The sequence below is a fragment of the Cololabis saira genome, chromosome 14 (genome assembly GCF_033807715.1).
Source record: "Cololabis saira isolate AMF1-May2022 chromosome 14, fColSai1.1, whole genome shotgun sequence".
Lineage (NCBI taxonomy): Eukaryota > Metazoa > Chordata > Actinopteri > Beloniformes > Belonidae > Cololabis > Cololabis saira.
The window spans coordinates 31,157,305-31,178,496 of record NC_084600.1 but is presented as its reverse complement, the minus strand read 5'-3'; the positions used below and the strand labels follow the sequence as shown (position 1 = coordinate 31,178,496).

The 21,192-nt window shown below is 41.3% G+C and overlaps 1 protein-coding gene across 1 annotated transcript; it reads left to right on the top strand.

The window, feature by feature from the left end:
• Positions 1-62: 62 nt before the first annotated feature.
• Positions 63-16,979, top strand: lcp2a (lymphocyte cytosolic protein 2a). Its single transcript, XM_061740386.1, has 21 exons — positions 63-608; positions 3,318-3,380; positions 3,543-3,589; positions 4,802-4,867; positions 5,065-5,093; positions 6,386-6,426; positions 6,727-6,910; positions 8,299-8,393; positions 9,232-9,295; positions 9,561-9,638; positions 10,138-10,163; positions 10,286-10,305; positions 10,427-10,540; positions 10,654-10,672; positions 11,555-11,570; positions 11,863-11,950; positions 12,772-12,824; positions 13,875-13,963; positions 14,170-14,244; positions 14,634-14,783; positions 16,376-16,979. The coding sequence occupies exons 1-21, from the start codon at positions 531-533 to the stop codon at positions 16,523-16,525; spliced, it is 1,545 nt and encodes a 514-aa protein (XP_061596370.1). The 5' UTR covers positions 63-530; the 3' UTR covers positions 16,526-16,979.
• The last annotated feature ends 4,213 nt before the right edge of the window (positions 16,980-21,192 follow it).

The window sequence follows — 21,192 nt, the reverse complement described above, 5'->3', positions numbered from 1 at the left end:
GAGAGGGAGGGAGTGAGAGAGAGAGAGAGAGGAAGAAAGAGAGGGGAAGAGGTAGAGAGACACTGAAGAAGGGAAGGAGAGAGAGCGCAACAGAAAGAAGCCATTTTGGGTTGAGGGTGACATGTCGGCCAGAACCTTGCCCGCTCGTCTCTCGTCCGTCTACGTGGAAAGAAGCCCGTGGATTTAGAAGGAGGGAGTTCATTTGAGGAAGTCGAACCTGAAGACGGTTTTCTAACCCTAACCGATCTCTGAGGGACTTGAAGAGAAGTTTGGTTTGACGATTTGCAGGAAGAGGTGGTGGAGAAACGAGGCCTGGGGAGTCGACTGGTGGACGGCGGACGTCCGTCTCAGCGAGAGCCGACAGCCGGGCGGGAAGTAAAACTAGTGCTGGAGCCAGGAGGTCCAGCGGGTCTGCAGACTTTCCCCAACATCTATCCGATGCTGGCTTCCACTTGTTAACAGGTCAAAAGTTGTGGGTTTGACATCAGCCGGACGAAGGTCGTGTCTCTCGGACGTGGCGCAGACGCAGGATGAGTTCCCACCAAGTGCCTACGAGGTCGGAGGTGATGGGGTGGAACCCGCAACAGCTGGCAGAGTACCTGAAGAGGGTGAGGCCTCCATCTCCACTTTTCAACCTGTTTCTGTTCCTTACCGGGTGTGCTGATCCCAAATATCACATTTCCCAGAAAGGCCTTCCTCTAAGGGGAACGTACACCCGTGACCCAGGAAAACGCCGTTGACAACGAGCGCACAAACCCAAAATAGTCCACATTCATTCTTGTCATTTAAAGCCACGATCGTGATGGTGTAAAGATGGTTGTCGCGGAACAGCAACAACAACAAAAACACTTTCTTCAGCCCAACTCTGGAGTCAGCCAACCCGGGTTTAGTTCACCACACGTAAATCCAAAGAGACTGAGCCGTATCACGCCGGCTCATCGGGTTTTATAGGACGTTACTTAAAACCTTCCTGACAGCAACAACCTCGTAGAAGGAAATGGGATAAAAGATTCCCGTGCTTCCTGCTAACTGGGCCCAGCATTCAGACCGGGTGTCACATCAACTGACTTTACAGAATCACAGAACCGAGTCAGAACAGAAAGATGACACACAAATATGTGTGAGAGCAGCTGCAAACAGGAAGTGCAAGTTCAGCTGCTGTTGTTGTTGACGTGCGAGCGTCTCAGGTGTTCTCCAGAGCAGCTGCTCTCACAAGAACCCTGAAAGGTCGAAAAGTTTGACTCGGACCCAGCCAGCAGGTCCATCTGGGTTCAAATGGGGCTGTACGGTTATGATGGACTCTGAATTGGGGGCCTATACGGGTCACACTGGGCCAACGAGGGATGTGGGACGAATGGAGATGGGTTTTTGCTGATTCTCAGCTTAATGGAGGATTATCATCTCTTGATATTAGGCAAAATACAACCTCAGATGAACAACACATCACTTTTTTTCTGCTGTGCCATGTTTTGTTTAACAAAGAATGGAGACAAATGTAAGATTTAAAAATAAAAGTGGGAATTCCTAAGTATCCCCTAACTCAGGGATGTCAAATGTGCGGCCCGTGGGCCGCATGCGGCCTGAGAGAGATTTTCATGCGGCCTGCGAGAAGTTTCCAACGCAAAAAAACGAAATGTTAATTTACTAAAAAGGAAGGCATAAATAATTGCCATGAATCGCAGCATATCCGATAATATATTTCTTCTACAAATCCATCGTTATTCCACAAATAGAGCAGTTTTCGACATTTTTTTTGTTTTCTAGAATGCATTTGCCAATTTTATTTCTTTGTAGACGGTCGTTTATTTTTATTAACTGACTACTATTATATATTTTTGCAGGAAAAATATCACTGCTAAAAAAGATGATAGAAGATATTTATTCAGAGAATTTCAGTTTTGAATACGAGGATAGTGACAAAGTAAAACAGTTAAAAATAGAAGTGCTGACTTTTTGGCGTAAATATCCCCGCCAATTTTTAAAAATAAATACACTTAATTGTACTGGAAAAATCTCTAAATCACAAAGAAACACTATACACTGTAACAAGAAAGATTTAGCTTTTAATTAAATTTCCTATAAAAAAGCGAAACATAAAAAAACATACTTGTTTCTGTTTATCTTTGTAAAATGATATTAAAAGTATCTTACATAATTTGAAAAAAAAAGAAATTTCAAGAAAAGATCCTGAAGAAATATATTTTACATAATTAGAGTGTAAACAAAGTGCATATTTCCTTTAAAATTAACTAAACTGATATTGGATTAGATAACAATAGTAAAAAGAAAAGAATTAGAGAAAAAAATTTCCGCACCGTTTTTGGTATTTTTTAGCGTGCGGCCCGCAAGAAAAAAATTGGTCAAATCCGGCCCGCCAAGCAAAATGAGTTTGACACCCCTGCCCTAACTGTTCCCATAGTATTTAAGAGGGAAAATCCCTCCCAGGTTCTGATGATCATCTGCTGTAAATGAATATCAGTAAATGTGCAGACCTCTATAAACACAGATGTTTTAGCAGACTGGAGCATGCAGGTGCGCATTAACACAATGCCAGGAGGGAAAGACATCAAAAAAGGTCCCAGAGGTGGACGTCCCAGCAAATCTACCCCAAGATCTGACCCTATAAAGGCCCAAAGATCTGACAGTTCCACCTCAGAGCCCCCAGGCATCACCGGGCATGTTTAATGTGTAAATCCATATCAGCACCACCAGAAGAAGATCAGACAGATGAGACCGAAGCGGAGATGTTTGGTCTTCATGTCCAGAAGCATGTTTAGAGAAAAGCAGACACGGCATTCAGAACCACTGTCAAGCACAATGTAGGGAGGGGAGATGGGTTTTTTATTGATGCAGCGATTCAACGGCCTTCAGTGTCGAAGTAAATGTCTGAAAGTCTCAATGAACAGAAGGAACAATGTTGACAAAAATTGATCAGAATTCCTCCAGAACCGTGTGAGACACTGATGAAGTCAGACAGGAAACATCTGCTTGAAGGCATCGCTGCTGAAGGTAAATCTACAAGCTGTTGAGTCGTGGGGAAACTTAGGATTGCCCACGAGGATTAATTTAATCGTTTCTTAAAGGCTTCATTTATTTAAAACTCACAAAAATCCGATGATTCTTATAATAGTTTTAGACACAAGAACCTTGTGTTCTGACCGGTAGAAATGTGTGCCAGTGCATTTCTCTTTGTCCTTGTTGTCGCAACCTTTGAGACTTCAGACGATGACGTCACTCAGCTGCAAGAGCCACAAAAACGTTTCCTTATTTCTTTAAAGAAGTCTGATTTAAAGTTGCTTCTTTTTTTTCTCCAACAGAGGAATCTGGCCGGTTGTGATAAAATCGTGTTGAAGAACTCCATCAGTGGGTCCAGATTCGTGGTGAGTTCACAACCACAAAACAAGATGGAAAATGAAAACATCTGCAAACTTAAATCCTCAGACACAGACTGACCCGCTTCGAAAAGAAGACTTCTTCTTGTATTGGACTGAAAACAAGCTCATGGATGTAACTATGGCCTCAACGTCTGCTTGTTTTCACAGAACCTCAGCGACAACGACCTCCAGAAGTTCCCCAAACTGCACGCCCCGTGAGTTCTGCAGTAGTCATCTACATGAGAAAACGTTGACATCATTCAATTTGAAGCATTTGAAAAGTGTTTTAAAGGCAGCATTTATCTACATTACATTAAGCAGATGCTTTTATCTGAAGCAACTTATTAATGAACACAGATGACTTTTGGACGATTGGGAGGACAAGTTTACTTGTTGTACAGCAACAGTGCAATTCAGGGTGCTTTTCATAATAAAAGCATGAAAAGTAAAGAGGAAAAGCAAAAAAGCAAAAATATATGAGTTACAGAAAAGTTATACTTAAGCTAGAATTACAGTTTAGTCCTGAAATTCAGATGGTTTCAATCAGTTTTTAACAATGATTTAGGGGAACTGAGGGTTTCAACATTCCTGCAGTTTCCTGGAAGTTTGTTCCAGATCTGTGGGACGTAGAAGCTGAGTGCTGCTTCTCCATGTTTGGTTCTGGTTCTGGGGACACGGAGCAGACCTGAACCAGAAGACCGGAGAGGTCTGGATGGTTGCTATGGCAGTAATAAGTCTGATGTATTTTGGGCCTAAACCATTCAGTGATTTATAAACTAGCAGAATTATGTAAAAGTCTATTCTCTGAGGTGCAGGGAGCCAGTTTAAAGATCTCAGAACTGGAGTGATGTGATCCACTTTCTTAGTTCTGGTGAGAACCCGGGCAGCAGCATTATGGATCAGCTGTAGCTGTCTGATTGACTTTTAAGGCAGACCTGTGAAGACACTGTTGCAGTGATCAAGTCCACTGAAGATAAACTCATGCATGAGTTCTTCAAGGTCCTGCTGAGACATTAGTCCTTTGGTCCTGGAGACATTCTTCAGATGACAGAGCGTCCTTTAGTCCCAGAGAAAGACAGAAGTCAAACCAGGAACCTCGTGTCTATGAGGCAGCAGTGCTTTACACTGCGCCAACCTGCCTGGTTTATAAGGTTTTTTCTTGCAAATTTGCACGTTTGTACAATCAGAAATGGACTTTTCTGTAGAGGAACTGCAGGTCTGGATAAGGGCCCTAGTGATCGATGGAGGAACTGCAGAGTTCGGTACTCAAAAACATCCTGAACATGGCGAGACCTCCTGAGCTCGTCTGCTCAGCTGCAGCTTTGAACAAGCCTCTCCTCCGCTGTTCGATGACGTGAATCCTGACATGTAAACGTGTGTGTGATCAGCTGTGATTCAGCTTCATGTGTGTATTTGTGCATCTGCAGGATGGTCTCAAAGATCAGCAGTGAAATCAGCAAGAAGGAGGACAAGAGAGGCCTGTTCGGTAAAAAGTACGTTCATATTTCATGGAAACGGAGAAAAAGAGGTTTAATATTTTTAAACTATCTGCTATGATCTAATGATTCAAAATGAGGATTAATAGACTACGTTCTAGGTTGGAATCATGTCAGTGTTTTCCTGTAAAACTCCTTCAGATGGCTGGTCCAAGTTTCATATCCGGTTTCTAAAAGCTTTCTTTCTTTTGCAGAATATCGACACCCAAATACTCAGAAGCAGGTGAGTCGACTCCAACAGGTGTTACTGAGGCGTCGCACCGAGTTCCCTTCTCCATCACAGATAATATGATTTCTGACTAAAACCTACAAAAGTTGGGATAAAAACAGCAATTTAAAACTGAAGAAAATGTGGGAAACAAATCTGTCAGAAAAAGAAAATAAAAGAGACAACTAAAAGTGATTCTATAAAAAGAACCAACTGAATGTATGACTTTATATAGTCACATGTTTGCTAGATAAAGAAATGCAATTTCATAAACTCACAAATTTGCACTATAATTCAAAAATTCTAAATTTAAAAACTCTCAAATCGGAATAAAAAAACAGATTGTTACTGGATAAATTTGTGAATGTTTAACAAAAATCAGATATTGTGACAAAAAATTGAGAAAATAAAATCAGAAACCAACTTTGTGAAAAAGAAAAAATAATTAAAAAACAGTGACTTTGGAAACTTGTTTTTTTTTTAAAAAAAAAAAACAAGTTTCCAACTGAATGTATGACTTTATATAGTCACATGTTTGCTAGATAACTAAAAAAATGCAATTTCATAAACTCACAAATTTGCACTATAATTCAGAAATTCTAAATTTAAAAACTCTCAAATCGGAATAAAAAAACAGATTATTACTGAATAAATTTGTGAATGTTTAACAAAAATCAGATATTGTAACAAAAAATTGAGAAAATAAAATCAGAAACCAAGAAAAAATAATTAAAAAACAGAGACTTTGGAAACTTGTTTTTTTTTTAATTTTATGAATTCACAAATGTATGAGCAAATAGGTTAGAAATCATGACTTCACAAGCAAACCAAATCTAAAATTGTGACTCAAAAATTTGTAAAAAAAAAAAAACCCTCAGAAAACAGAGCGAGGACAGACAGTAGCTAACCGACTTATAATTTTAGTGCTTCTCGGGGAAATTCTTCAATGTTATTTATCAGGTGGCAACAAATGAAGTCAGCTCATTTTATTTCTCATCAAAACCTGGTCTTAATGAGACAGGGGGTCATTTCTGGGATACAGTAAATTAGGGTTGATTGGGGTTAGTTAGGGTTTACTGACTTTAGCTGCAGTTATCTTGGGTTAGTTGGTGTTAGCTGGGATTAATTTAGGTTAGTTAGAGTCAGTTGAGGTTATTCCAGGTTAGTTAGGTTCAGTTTTTGTTAGTTGGGGCTAATAAATGTTAGTTGGGGTCTGTTGGGGTTATTCCAGGTTAGTTGGGGTTTTGTTTGTACAAACCCAGGGCAGGGGAAGTCTGTTAGCCGCTAACCAGCTGATTTCTCTGCAGAAATGACCAACGACGTTCAGGGATGGGGTGATGACGAGTTTGTGAGTTCTTCTACTTTCCTTTTAGTTGGTGAAAAAAGTATCCTACAAAGTTACTCTGTCAAATTTACTGAACAGTTGACACACTTGATGATTTTTTAGAGCAACATTAAGCATAACCATGCGACTAGCTGTACTGTTGGTTAGCATGTGTCTAACTTAGTGGCTATTTAACACGATATTCCTTACTGACCTTTTCTCACCCATTTTATTGTAGTGTGGATTTTTCTGGAATCATAATTTTTGTATTTTAGCTGAAATGCGATCTGGAAGCTAAAACCCTTTCCTTTTGGGCTCCAACAGGATGATGAAGAGTTCGACAACGACTACGAAAGTCCATACAGTGACAACGATGGCAGCGGCGGAGACTATGAATCCCCAAACGAAGATGCGGCCAACGACTACGAACCTCCCCCCACTGAACCCCCTGAGGACCTGGTTCACAAGCTGTGTCCCACGCTGCCCATCGGAGACGGAGAATACATCGGTACCCACGCACTCCCACGCACATGTTCACGTGTTCAGCAGACGCTCACGATAAACCAGTCCGTTTACGGAGTAGTTTCTCAGGACTTCTGGTTCTCTGGGAGGACATAATCCAAACTGACCAAGCGTGGTCAATGAATATGTCTCCACTGGAGTCACAACCAGACTGTAAACCCCCTGTGATGTCATTAGGGTTGCCACCTTTCAGAAATAGAAATAAGGGACGCTCCGATTTCAGCAACGCAGACCCCAAAAAAAGGGACATCCCCAAAACTTCTAAACTGCATAGAAATGTATTTATTTTATATGAAAAAACTAAATGCTTTGATTTAAAGTTTAAAGTGCTTTAATAGCATTTAACTTGCATGACTGTACAGACATCCAACCATACTAGCAACTGAAATATCCTCCCATGATATTGTACGTCCATCAGCCCAGATGTAGAATATAACCTACAGGTGAAGGTCGGATCATTAGAATATGGTGTAAAAGTTAATTTATTTCAATAATTCAACTTAAAAGGTGAAACTAATATATTACATAGTGTCATCACATGCAAAGCAAGATATTTTAAACCTTTATTTGTTATTATTTTGATGATTGTGATGTTTATTGATTTCATAAGATAGGCTAGAGATTTTTTCATTTGGGGTTTTCATAAACTGTGAGCCATAATCACCAAAATTATAACAAATAAAGGCTTGAAATATCTCACTTTGAATGTAGTGGGGAAATAATATATTTGTTTCACCTTTAGTTGAATTTACTAAGAATGAAGTTTTGCAATATATTCACATTTTCCGACCTTCACCTGTATATTATTACATCAATAAATAAGAGCATAATATGTGTCTGTATTGGTTCAATACGGAATGCAACTTTTAATTCCCAATTCCGGAACAATTCCAGTTTTTAAGGGACGGGTGGCAAGCCTAGATGTCTTACAGGTTCTCTGAATAGTGCTTTGTTGAAGCCGCTTGTTTTGCTCTTCCTGTGTAGCACCATGTTGCAAATGGGAGCAAACAGGTCCAGAAGCTGGCTGGAACACGCCCACCTTATGTCAATCACAGTTAGCAATTTTAGCTTGGTTGATTTATAGCTTATTACACATGATGCTAATTAATGTCCCTTTATAGCCTACTTATTCACTTCAAATCTGTCTAAACATCCTCATGTCAAGCATCGTTAAGGAAATAGCATCCTATATGAGCGCTGCCAGAGCAACTGGGACCCACATCGCTCAATTCACTGCTCGTGATATATCCGGCTGCAGCTACCGGCATCGTGGCTGGATATACTGCAGGACTCTAGTGGTCGGTAGAGGAACTGCAGGCTGCATGTGTGTGTGTGTGAAATATTTATATTGCTTTCTTGTGTATCTGTTTGCAGATAAGAGGGACAACCACCTGTCGAACAGAGCCCTGCCTCCTGCTGTGTGTCCCCGCCCTCCTGTCCACTCCCTGTCTGCTCAGACGGCCCGGATGGTGAGTTATATGATCAGTTTTATTATACAAGTTGAAAAACAAGATCTAAACCGACCTAAAGTGCCTTCACAGAGGTGATGAAAGAAGAAATAACTTTCCAAGTTTTTTGTGAGGACATGCGGCTTCACTCTGGTGGTAATTCTGGAAAAAGTTGGGTTGAACAACTCATTGTTAAATCAGTTCAAAAAGAAGCCTTCTACAGGTGTATCTGTCGCTGTGGCAACGGGTCCAATTGGTTTAGGAATTCAATTAACAATAGCAGAGTGAACAGGCAGAAAGGGGAGGACAAATGTCAGTTTGTCCAGCACCAGTTCAGCTTTTTAAACACACTTGAGGTAAACTAAACTATAATAAAAAAATATGAGTTTTCATGGAGATATCATGGAGGTTCCAGTGGGAAACTATTCACCTTTGGATTTATCACACGAGTGCTCAGAACTACACGCTGTCTGATGTCCGTCTCAGGGAACAAATAAAGAAAATGCACTGTGAAAATACATGGGACCCAAAATGGAGCCTTGAGGAACCCCACAATGAGACAAACTGAAAGTCATACATCAGGTTTGACTTCAACCAGTTTAAAAGTGAACCTCTGATACCAACAAACTGTTCAAGCGTTGATGAAAACAGTTCATGATTCAATGTGTCAAAGGCTGCAGACAAACCTGCTAAGTCATGTGACCAGTGTGTTCTCACAGAAGGTTTTCATCCAGATACGCTAAGAATGAGTGAAAAATTATCAGTAATCCAATACTAGCTGGACATTTAGAGAAGTATTTTGTCCACAATTTCTGTTTTTAAATCATTCAGTGTGTTTGTGTGTGCTTTTTATTTGCAGCCTGGAGAGCCTTCCTCCAGAAGAGACCCCTCCCCCCACTGCGTGGGACGAGCTTCAGGAAAATGTAAGTGAATGATGACACTGTTGCCATGACAACCCAGAAATCCTAACTTCATAACTATTACATTTGAGTGACAACTCCAAATTTCCAGCTTTTAAACTTGCAATTTGCCAAAGAAAACATGTTGGTCATCTATTGCCACTCTCTATGTTTGATGGTTCTGCTGCTGTAACTAACCCACCTTCATATTTCGTTATCGGTCAACACACTGTTTGGTTTCATGTGCCTCCAAAAGTCATGGTTCTGATGTGTTTGCGTTTGTCCTTAGTTCTTCCAGAACCACCGCAGATCTTTCGTGACAACAAACCCGGCAGAGACTCCGGATCCACGCCGTCCCCAGTCAGAGGTAAAACCTGAACCCATTCTTGTTCTGTTTGATCCATGTTGCCGTGTGTTCATTTTCTGTAGCAGTTAAAGGAGCATGAGGCTCCTTTTAAGAAATGAGACTCTCTAGCGCCACCCTTCGCCACGACGGCCGTTGTCGGTACTGCAGCCAACAGCGAAGCCGGCACGGGAGAACGGGGAGAACGCGCATGCAGCGTCATGTGACGTCACATCCGCAGCCCAGCGCGGGAAATTTGGGACCGAATTGCAGCACATTTTGCAGCACACAGCCTGTTCAAGGCAACGGAGAGATACACTAGAGGAAACATTCTTTTGGGTTTGGAACGCTTCATCTGACATTATTACTAGAAAACTTAAAACGTATACTAATTTTTTTCATAAATCCTGCCTCAATCCTGCCTCATGCTCCTTTAAGGAGGCAACTTTAACTCTGACTTTGAATTAATTCTATATCAGTGTCTTGAATGTGCTGATGTCAATGTTTTTTGTGGCCTTCTCAGGACCTCAGCGCAACACTTTGGAAAGGGTGAGTTTTCTTTAAATAAGCTTTATTAACAACTCTAAACTGAAAACAAAAGGAGATCCATGATTGAACTCTGAGGAACTCCAGAATCGCAACCTTTACTCATGTGTTTCTGTTTCTTCCAGCCAAGCGCACAGTCCTGGAGGTGCGTTTATTTGCACACATACACACACACACTTTTGTACTTCCTACATAGTGCGGTCCGAGTGACAATAAATGCTCCAGTACAACACCAGCTCCCTACAGAAGTGTGTGTTTTCATTCAGGCCTCAGCCGGAAGCCTCTGATCCGCCGACCTGGTCCAAACCTCCCATTCTTCCTCCTCCTTCATCCACCTCGGTCAGCAGGAGCAACTCCTCCGTCAGGCCTCCGCCCACCAGGTCCTCCACACATCAAACCAACTCATGTCGTCTCCGACTTGAATTTAAGTTTCCTCTTTGGCACTTTAAGGAAGTTTCCAGATTGTAATCAGAGGTTTGCTTGTTTTTTGCAGGTTGGACGGACGGAGAGAGGTACGCTGCTTCACTTCATACTGATTTTTCTTCCTCCTCCTTATATAGCCGTGTAATTACATATTCAGACACAAATACACACATTCTCTCACAAATACAAACCCAAATAAAAACAGGATGGAACTATTTACTCATCTCATAAATATTTTATTCACAACAGAGAATATGCTAAATTTAAGCTTGCTAACATGATAATAGCAATGTTTTTACTCAGAAAAGTTTTTTAAAAATGTTTTAATTTATTTATATATTTACATATGTGCTTATGACTAGACTAAATGTTTCTGTTCACACATGGCTTCTTCTTTGTATATTGGAGCTTTAGTCTGCAGTTGTTGATGGCACAACCAGCTGTGTTCCTACAGATTTCTGGAAGTTTTCATGTCCTGTTTTAATGCAGCGCTGACTGAAAGCAGCTGGTGTGGATTTTCAGTCTTGTCCACATTCTATGTATCTTCCCTTCTAACAGACTCTCTCAAAATGATCTTTTTATACCCAATCACGCCACTGGCCTTTTGACAATTAACTAATTGGCCTCCACATATTCCTCCAGGTTATTTACAAGTTAGTTTTTCATGTCAGATTGTAAATAAAATGCGGGTTTATGAGATTTAAAAATGACTGTAAAACAAGGTGTTTGAGCAGATTGGAAGTGAGTTTATTGACTGAGAAACTTTTAGCAAAAACTGATTCACATGAAATCTTCAGTCACATGAGCACAAACCCACACAGCAACCAGGATTCAAACACGGGACATAAAACTGAACTGGAGTGAATCAGAACACCTGTCTGCAGGTGTATTAGGCATTAAACGTTTGTGTCACGTTTATGAAGCAGAATCAGAGCTCATATCCTCTTTCTTCTCTTTTCCTCTCTTTTCAGCAAACACATGATGAAGGTGAGCTTTCTGCACTTTTGTTCCCTGTTCCACATTAACATGTCACCGGACACTCACGTTGGAGCAAGTTCAGAACATTTATCAATCGTTAGAGTATAGTGTCCAGATGGGTGCAATAATAAGAAAAAACACCATTCGGGCTTCACGATCCCCTCCAAATACTTTTAGACAGAAGAGGTTTTTCTACTTATTGTTATTCTTATTATTGACGCCACCTGATGTTGGAATAATCCACATCTACACTTCAGACTCCAGATTACACAAGTGTCTAAATTTGGATTCTCTCCTGCAGTTCTTAAAACCAGCACCTTTCCCCTCCAAAATAAAAGTCTGCCCCCCCGTCCAGGCATCCCCGGGGTCTCCACCCGCAATGCTGACAGGTATGTTAATATATGGTTTTTATTCTTCCCAGAACGTAGCTTCAGTTTTCATGTTAACAGTCAGGACTCTTAGAAGTCTAAGTTTTAGAAATGTCATCACAACTCTCAGACCCTCAGCAACCAGTCAGATCTCTCAGGCCATTTGGGAGTTTTTTTCTTGTTGTTTTTTGCATTAGTTGTCTTTTTTTCTGTTTTGTGTCATATGTGTCTTAATGTTGAGAATTTGTCCCTCAATTAGTGTAAAGCGCAAAATATTTTAAATCTGTATTGTATCTCCTTCTGTCTGCAGTACCACAAGGTTTGGTTGTAGGCCCACTTGAATTTAAAATACACAAATTTATGCTTTGTGATTTCTTGATTTACTTCTGCTGTACCATCAGTAGATCCTATAAAAGCAGTCCAAAGTTTCGTCAAAAATCTTTGTGTTTGAAAGCTACTCTCAGGAAATTGAAGGACCAAACTAGCTTGTTTCCTGCACTGCTCTGACCTCTGCTCAGTTTTAATTAGGAGCTAAACTGTTTAAACTTTTTTGCCCAGCAACGCCTGTGATGCTTTTTTACCATAGCTGCCATTTATATAATCTACAGAGTCAGTTACACCTCTTAAAATTAATTATTTCAAGACAAACATCAGAGGCTCCAAGACCTGAGGCTCACCAGGGCTGAGAAACAGTCTGAAAGATAAACGTATATGTTTTCATTTCTTATCTTCAGTTTCTGATCCTTATCTTCCATCCAGAGCCCAACATCTGGAATGGCAACCTTTTGTGATTCAATGGCTAACAAGTGTCTTTAAGTGTCTTTTTTGTGTGTTTTCGACAGTCTTCCTCCTTGCATTCCCTCTGCCGCATCTCTGCCCCCCAAAATGAACTTTGGTAAGGAAAAAAAACTAATACCGTATTTTCTGGACTATAAGCCGCTACTTTTTTCATAGGTTTTGAACCGTGCGGCTTATACAAAGGTGCGGCTATTCTGTGGATTTTTCTTCCACCGCTCGGGGTGCTCTAACGGGAATTAGAATCAAAACTAAAACCAAATGTATGCAAAGAAGAATACGCCACTTCTTCTTTAGCAGATAAAAGTAGGTAGGAGCAAAGTTGCTGCCGTGTTAAAAGACACTGTTAGGAAAGCATCTATTTAGGTACAAACATGTACATCATTTACAGTTCAAAATGGTTCTGTACATGTAGTAAATATCTAATCTAACAACATAAATATCTGCGGCTTGCATATCTATTTTTTTAAATAGAGCGGATGTGGCTTGTATGCAGGTGCGGCTTGTATATCTTTTTTTTCATTATTTTTTAAAAAATAGAGCGGATGCGGCTTATACATATGCATGTGCGGCTTATATTCCAGAAAATACGGTATTAAAGGAACAGTTCAGGTAAATCTGCATTCAGACAGATGAAGATGGAGAGTTTTACTTTTGGTTGTTTTTAGCATTTATTAATAAACTTCAACTGGAATGGTGGAGCTCAAACAGTTTAAGATGACAGGCGGTGAGGCATTAATCTGTTTCACTTCAAGAAAACAGAACTTCTGTGTTTTGTGATTTTAAAGTTCAAAATCAAGATTAGCAACCAAATTAAACCAGCAGACATTTTTCTTGAAGCTAGCAGAGGTGTGTTTGTCTCATTTTAGGTAAAAAACTAACAAAAACTAAACAGTATAAAAGTAGAGAGAAAGGTAAAAAAAAATAAAATCAAATAAGAAATTCACAAGATAAACTTAGAGAACAAAAGTTGCAAATTTGTGAGAAAACTCAGAAGTTGTCTCTGAAATTAAAACAAAATGAAACAAGAACATAAAAATATTTTCTTAAGAAAACGAAAATCAAGACGTTTTGAATTTAAAAAAAGAAAAAAAAATCTGGTTTGTTTTGAGTATCAGTGAACAAAACATCCAAACACATCTGTTTACAGGGATGGGAGACAGCAGAGACAGCAGGGGCAGCATCGTCGCGACAGACAGATCTTTGCCTTGTCCTCCTGCGACCACATCACTTGCTCAGGTAGAGACACAACGCTATCAGAACCAACTCAGAAACGAAGGACAAGACAGCAAATGAGAGGAGACAAAACCAACAAATTGAGCATGCTGTCAGACTGGACATGATCTCAGACTGCACAGAAACTCAGACGGGACCGGTGCTCCATCTGTCCAGCAGGCGGTGCTGTTGTCTCATCCAGCAGGTCTGACTGTGGTGTCTCTGTGCAGGATCTGGACCCTCTGTGGTACGTGGGTAAAGTGACCCGGGGTCAGGCCGAAGGAGGTTTGAAACGACTTCGCAAGGTAACCAGAACCAAACAGCAGCTTCAATGTGATCATGGTTCTTCTGTAAAGGTCCATTATTCAGCTTTTAATCATGGTTCATAAATTATTTTTAGTCATATTCATCTTTAATGTCTTTTAGTTCCATTTAAAGTGGCACTTGGCTCATAAAATTATAAAAAACATGTTTTTTTAAGTTCTAAAAATGCAAAGTTTTATACTCTTCCTGGTGCGAATCTCCTTTCTGGAGCGTATTTTGGAGCACGACGAGAGTTAAAACTGTAGAAACAAGACGTCTAACGTCAACATGCCAACATTTTCTAAGTGACGGCGCTGCAGGAAACCTTTGTTCCTGATTTCCTGACTGGATTTAGTCTTGAGGTCTCAGCTCTTTGTCTCTGTCTTTTGAGGATGGGGCGTACCTGGTGAGGGACAGCACCCGGCAGCTGCCCAACCAGCCCTACACCCTGATGGTCTTCTACCAGGACAAGGTCTTCAACATCCAGATCCGTCAGCAGAACCACAACTTCCAGCTGGGAACTGGACTCAAAGTCCAGGAGGTGACCACCACACACCAACAGTCAAATCCTGATAGCAGGTTCCCCCTGAAACCTGTCAGGACTTGAACAGACCCACTACCCTTCATGGATCCATCAGCAGAAACAGTCCAACAAAAATTGCAGAAGAAGAAGTGCTTTTGAAGCTTCTCTAGATTGATCTGCTGCAACTGTTGGTTCATTAAGGCCCAATCCCAATACACCCCCTACTTTCTTTCACTCGCCCTTCTTTTCTTCACTACACCTCAAAAAGAAGGGACAGATTTTAGGGCACATGAAATCTTCCCAGGGGCCTGTCCCAATACTCCCCCTACCCCGCGTTTTCATACCTAACCCTCAGGAAGATGAGAGCCAAAAACTGTTTTAATTTCAGCTGTAGCGCTGTTAATATGCCACTTTATTAAGTTTTAATATTTTTTCAGGCGTAAAAGTAACCATTAAGATCCCCAACCTGGGCTCAGTTTATCCAAATAACGCCTGTTAAGAAATTTGACCCGATGTTTTCGGAGATGAGAAGACCCGCCGGTCCGGGGCGCAGCAGCAGCAGCAGCTCACAGCCGGAGTACAGACGTGATCGGCCTGCGCCGTCGTCCCGGGGGAGAAACCTGCAGCTCTGTTGAGAATTACCGCTGGCTGAAATAAATCATTTAGTAATAAATGTTGGTTTAATAGATGAAATCTAACAGTTGTAGCTACGCCTGTTAAGAAATTTGCTCCGAAAATTTGGGGATTTCTGCCTTCCGGCTCCGGAGCTGATTTATGGTTCCGCGTTAAATCGACGCAGAGCGTAGGGTACGGCGTACGGCGCGCGTCGCCGCATAACCTACGCCGTAGGCTCTGCGTTGGTGTAACGCAGAACCATAAATCAGCCTTTATTCTGGCGAGGTTGCAAAAAAAGTGATTATGTACATTCACTGAGTGAATATTATGAAAGTAAAATATATATTTCTCGCTAGAAATGTAATCAAAACGCATTTTTATGCAGAAACTAACTCAAAATATTGATTTTATTCACTAAAAAATAAGAAATGTCCGCCATGTTTTTTTTTTTGGATTCAGTCCGCAAATGACGACGAAAAGCATTCTGGGAGATTTTTTGGTCCCTAGGTCAGCTAGTCAGCATCTGAAAACCCTACAAACGTAGGGACAAATTCATAGCCACTACACTACTTTTCGTCACTCCCCCTAGGGGGAAAGAGGAATTGGGACACCACTACCCTCACGGGAACGCGCAAAATTTAGGGGTGGGGATGAAAACGAGGGCTAGGGGGAGTATTGGGACAGGCCCTAAGACTACTGCTGATGTCTTTCCCTCTTGGCTTCGTGTAAACACACCTGAATGCTAAAAGAAAAACAAAAAAACTGCCAAAAAATCCGCTTTAATTGAGGCCTTGATGAGGTGACCAGCTGCTGATGATCGATTCATCAATGATGATGATTAGCAGCACCTGGCTGCTCTTAAATGTCAGATATGCCACCACCAGATGATTTTAGCCCGTTCATCTCCTACGTGGTTTGTTTCTTCAGCTGTAGTTTCCATGTCTGACCAGTGGAGGGCGCCGCTCTGACGCCACGGTTGTGTTTTCTGTTCCCAGACCTTCCCATGTGTCAGCAACATCATCAGCCATTACTCCCACTCTCCTCTGCTCCTCATCGACGCCAAAAACCGGAGCTCCAGCCAGCAGAACCAGTGTGTGCTGTCCGAACCGGCTGCGTACTCCATGTCCCGCCAGAAATGGTCCTGACCGGACCCAACCGGATCCCAGCGGTCGCCAAACTAAAGCGGAGGACGGCCGGAGGAGTCCGAGGGATCGTGACCTTGAAGTGGTCTTTGCACACGTCGCTTTGGTTGTTTCTATTTGGTTGTCTCTGCGAGCCTGACGGGAACCAGAAATGCTTCTCCTTTAGCTTTTGTCCACACTTTTCTGGGTGAATTGTTCACTTCTGGTGTCGTCAATGTTCAAACCAAAACTGCAAATCTTCCAGAGGAGAGCCGTCCTTCCTGTGAGCTTCGTCAAACTTGTTTCCTCTTCTTTTGTTTCCTGTCAGCTCAGCTGCTTTTTGTGAAAACGTCACGAAACGCCCCGGATTGTCTGCAGCCTTCCATCCGAGGCCTCGTCAGCGCCGCCTGCAGGCTTTCATGCTGTAAAAGAAATAAAGTTTGATCAGAAATGGCTTGTGTGTACCGCAGCTCTGTTCCAGCACCTCCCCGGGCTGAACTTACCCCGTAAAGCCTCGGCCCTCTTATTTAGTGAATCATCCAAGGGAAGAAAAGGTTCTAGGTTCTTCCCAATTATCCCAACCTCAACCTCACTGGCCTGTGGGCTAATATGAGCTAAACCCAAAAAATCGCCATGTTCATCAGCACAGCATCGCTAGGGTTGCCACCCGTCCCGTAAAATACGGAATTGTCCTTTATTTGAGAAAAAAATGTTGCGTCCCGTATTGAACTAATACGGGACGCGATTTGTACCGTATTTTCCTTAACTTTTACACCATATTCTAGTTGAATTATTGAAATAAATTAACCTTTACACCATATTCTAGTTGAATTATTGAAATAAATTAACCTTTACACCATATTCTAGTTGAATTATTGAAATAAATTAACTTTTACACCATAGTCTAGTTGAATTATTGAAATAAATTAACCTTTACACCATATTCTAGTTGAATTATTGAAATAAATTAACTTTTACACCATATTCTAGTTGAATTATTGAAATAAATTAACTTTTACACCATATTCTAGTTGAATTATTGAAATAAATTAACTTTTACACCATATTCTAGTTGGATTATTGAACCATTGACCATATTCTTCACCTGTAGGCTATATTATACATCTTGGCTGATGTGGACATACATAGCATAGGAGGCTATTTCAGTTGCATGGTTGGCTGTCTGTACAGTCATGCAAGTTCAATGCTATTAAAGCACTTTAAACTTGAAATCAAAGCATTTTGTTTTTCTATATAAAAATTTTATATAAAAATAAACAAATTTTTATTCAGTTTAGAAGTTTGGGGGCTTTTTTCTTTTGGCTCCTGCGCTGCTGAAATCAGGGCGTCCCTTATTTCTATTTCTGAAAGGTGGCAACCCTAAGCATCGCCCTCCGTGACTTTGTCGCCCGGTCTCTGAAGACCAGCGTTCAGGTCCTGCTGTCTTCTCACAGACAAACCTGGTTAATCCACAAACCCGCCGACCCGGGGTACTACGAGTCTGCCGGGTCAGCTTTCACTCTCCACCATCCCAGAACACCCAGCGGTCTTTTAATTCAGTTAATGAGACATATTATTGTTAAAATATTTATTATTATGCTCTGTTAGGCCATTATTCACAGTTCAAGGAGCTTCAGCTAAATAAAAGTTCAGCCCGGTACACAAAACTGGTTCTGGTCCAGACTGTAAATATGTTTATTTCTGCTGTAAAGTTGGACATTTAAACCCGAAGGTCAACGGAGCTGAACTCACTGTTGGATCCAGACCCCGGTGGTCCGTAGAGGAACTGCATTTTCTTCTGGCGTTTAACTTTTAAATCCATGTTCCACTTTTAGCCGAGTCTCTAGTTTTGGACAGATTATAAATGTGGACACTGACCCCGGAGCCGGTTCTGGTTCTGATCCATCGCCAGGTGAAGCTCGGTGAAACCAGTTGAACTTTTAATCCGAAATTCACCACAGTTGAAGGTGTTGGGTTACTTTTTCCCAGGAGCCCCTCCACCACCCCTCAACACACACACACACACACACACACACACACACACACACACACACACACACACACACACACACACACACACACACACACACACACACACACACACACACACACACACACACACACACACACACACACACACACCCGTATGGTAGCAGCGATCAGTCAGTTACTTCAGCCGCTGTTGTTTTGTCTGCGTCGTCCTTGAAGGCACCACGGGGGGGAGATTACTGCTGCAGCTTATCAGCGTGTGTGCAGATCGCTAGAATAACAGAGGTTTTGGCAGTTTGCTGTTCTGGCGCATTCAGGTGAGTGTGAACACAACGCCAAGAGGGAATGCCATCAGCAACGGTCTTAGAAAAGCAATTACTGATCTGAGTTGTTAAATCATTTCCACATGAGTTGGAGTTCAAAGTAGTTCAAAGAGAAAATGGAAAACATTAAGGACAGTAGTCAATCTTCCCAGGTGAGGACGTCCCAGCAAATGTAAACCGAGACCATCTGAGGCTGTATTTTCCTTTTATGAATAAGTTCTTCTACGTTCCTACACAAGAAAACAATGACAACACCATAAATCAGTTTCTGTGTTAAAATGAAATCATTATCATATCAAACTCTTATTTTCCGTACATACATCCGGAAGGCCTTCATGTAAAGTTTTTTCTTCTTTTGTTTAAAAAAACCAAACATATTTATTTATTTGAGTTAATGGAGACATAGGCAGTTCATTCTGGACCTGTCAGCCGGGCTCTTTCTGGATCAGCCTCGGAGAAGATGTTTCCAGGATGAATCCGGACATGAAGGTCTTCCTTCAGAGCGTTAGCATGAGAAACATCTCGCAGGGGAGATAATCGGGACAACAGAAGCGCGCCGCGCCTCAAACAGTAGCTGCTGCTCCGTTTGTGTTCACACCTAGTCTGAAACCGAGAAACTTCAGATATCCAGAGGGTTTAGAAACCACATCATCGTAACTTCAAAAATGCATCATTACCACATTCAAGCCTAAATAATACTATCTACTTATTTGACATGCATTACTGAAAGGACCTCGAGTTAAGGAGTTTAAGGAATTATCTTCTTAATAACAGTACTTTAATGTTCAACTTGCGCAAACGGAAGAAATAAAAAAACAAATCAAAACTGTAACAAAATCAACAAACGACAGAATGAAGCTGAACCTGAATATTCAGGATTTAATCTAAATCCTCTGCTGAGGCCAATATTTACGGGACATGTTCTCGTTCTCTGGTGAAGGTGTTGGGACAAACCTCAATTCCAACATCAAGCAGCTAAGAGATCAGAAAGAGGAAGATGCCACAGAAAACAGTCCTTAATAACCAGCTGCTACCTGCTGCACACACGGGCCTGTTAGCAGCTGCTAAGACCTGTTGAGATGACCAGTACTCGAGTTGTAAAAAACAATCAGGGGGGATGGTGGATTTTATCATATGGGGACAGATCATTTGTGCTGATTACAAATAATATAATATATTACAAATAATAGCACTGACCAAAACACCTGCAGAAATACTGCAGGAATGACATAGCAGCAGTTAAATGCAGCCTTCTGTAAACTTTAAATATCCACTGGGCTTACATCAAATACATCAAAACACAACAATAAAAACAGTTTTCTGAACTTATCAATATGACTCTGTCCTTCACAGGATAAGTAAAATGGATCACTGCAAAAACTCAAAATCTTAACAAGAATATTTGTCTTATTTCTAGTTAAAATGTCTCATTTTAGTAAAAAAAATCTCATTACACTTTAAACAAGACTCATCACTGGAAAAAACAACAATTTTCACCTGTTTAGAGTAGATTTTCACTTAAAATAAGTACAAAAATCTGCCAGTGGAACAAGATTTTTTTGCTTGTAATGAGAAGATAAATGTTGTCCCACTGGCAGATTTTTCTACTTATTTCAGGTGAAAATTTACTTGAAACAAGTGAAAATGGTCAAATAAGTTATTTTTCTGGTGATGACTCTAAATGTTGAAATAGTAGTAAAACCACATTCATTGATGAAATGACATAAGGGATGGAAATGGGGGATGGCAGTTTTACAGGGGGGATGATTTGGACCGTTTTTATTTCAGGGGGGGATGCCATCCCCCCTCATCCCCCCTCAACTCGAGTACTGGAGATGACCACTCTGACACAAAAGCTCTAAATCCAGCCGTTCCTTTGATGTTTCACATCATAAATCAGAAAACCTCAAGATTTAAGTCGTCCCAAGTCACCCCAAATGTGAATCATTTTGTCTCTTGTATTGGAGAACCAACACCCAACATCCTAGAAGACATGGCTGAGTCCTGCATCACTGTGGGTTTCCTGGCTGTTTCCTCCCGTGGTCATGGGGCCTCCGCCCGGGGCTTCCCTATGTCGCCAGATGAGAGGGGCTTTACTGGTGGGGGGTTTCCTCCTGTCCCTCTTCTGGTCCTCTATGTGGCTGCTGGTGGCCTGGGTTTGGGTTTATGTCGACATCTGGTATCTCGGTTGTGCCCTCCCTCCTGCTCTATAGTTTCAGATCAGGTAAAGCCTAGTTTTCACTTTGCACACACACAGTTACACAGACATACACACCTGCTCACTCACCCCACAGTTTTGGGGACAGATAATCGCAGTAGCCTAGTCTTCATTCAGTTTTAGAGACCTGGAATGGTTGCTGTTTGTGTCTCTCCCTGTTT

Coding starts and splice junctions, on each gene's coding strand:
- lcp2a (XM_061740386.1), top strand. CDS start 531: ATGAGTTCCCACCAAGTGCCTACGAGGTCGGAGGTGATGGGGTGGAAC. Junction 3,590..4,801: donor TTCCCCAAACTGCACGCCCC/GTGAGTTCTGCA, acceptor GTGCATCTGCAG/GATGGTCTCAAAGATCAGCA. Junction 10,164..10,285: donor AGCGCAACACTTTGGAAAGG/GTGAGTTTTCTT, acceptor TGTTTCTTCCAG/CCAAGCGCACAGTCCTGGAG.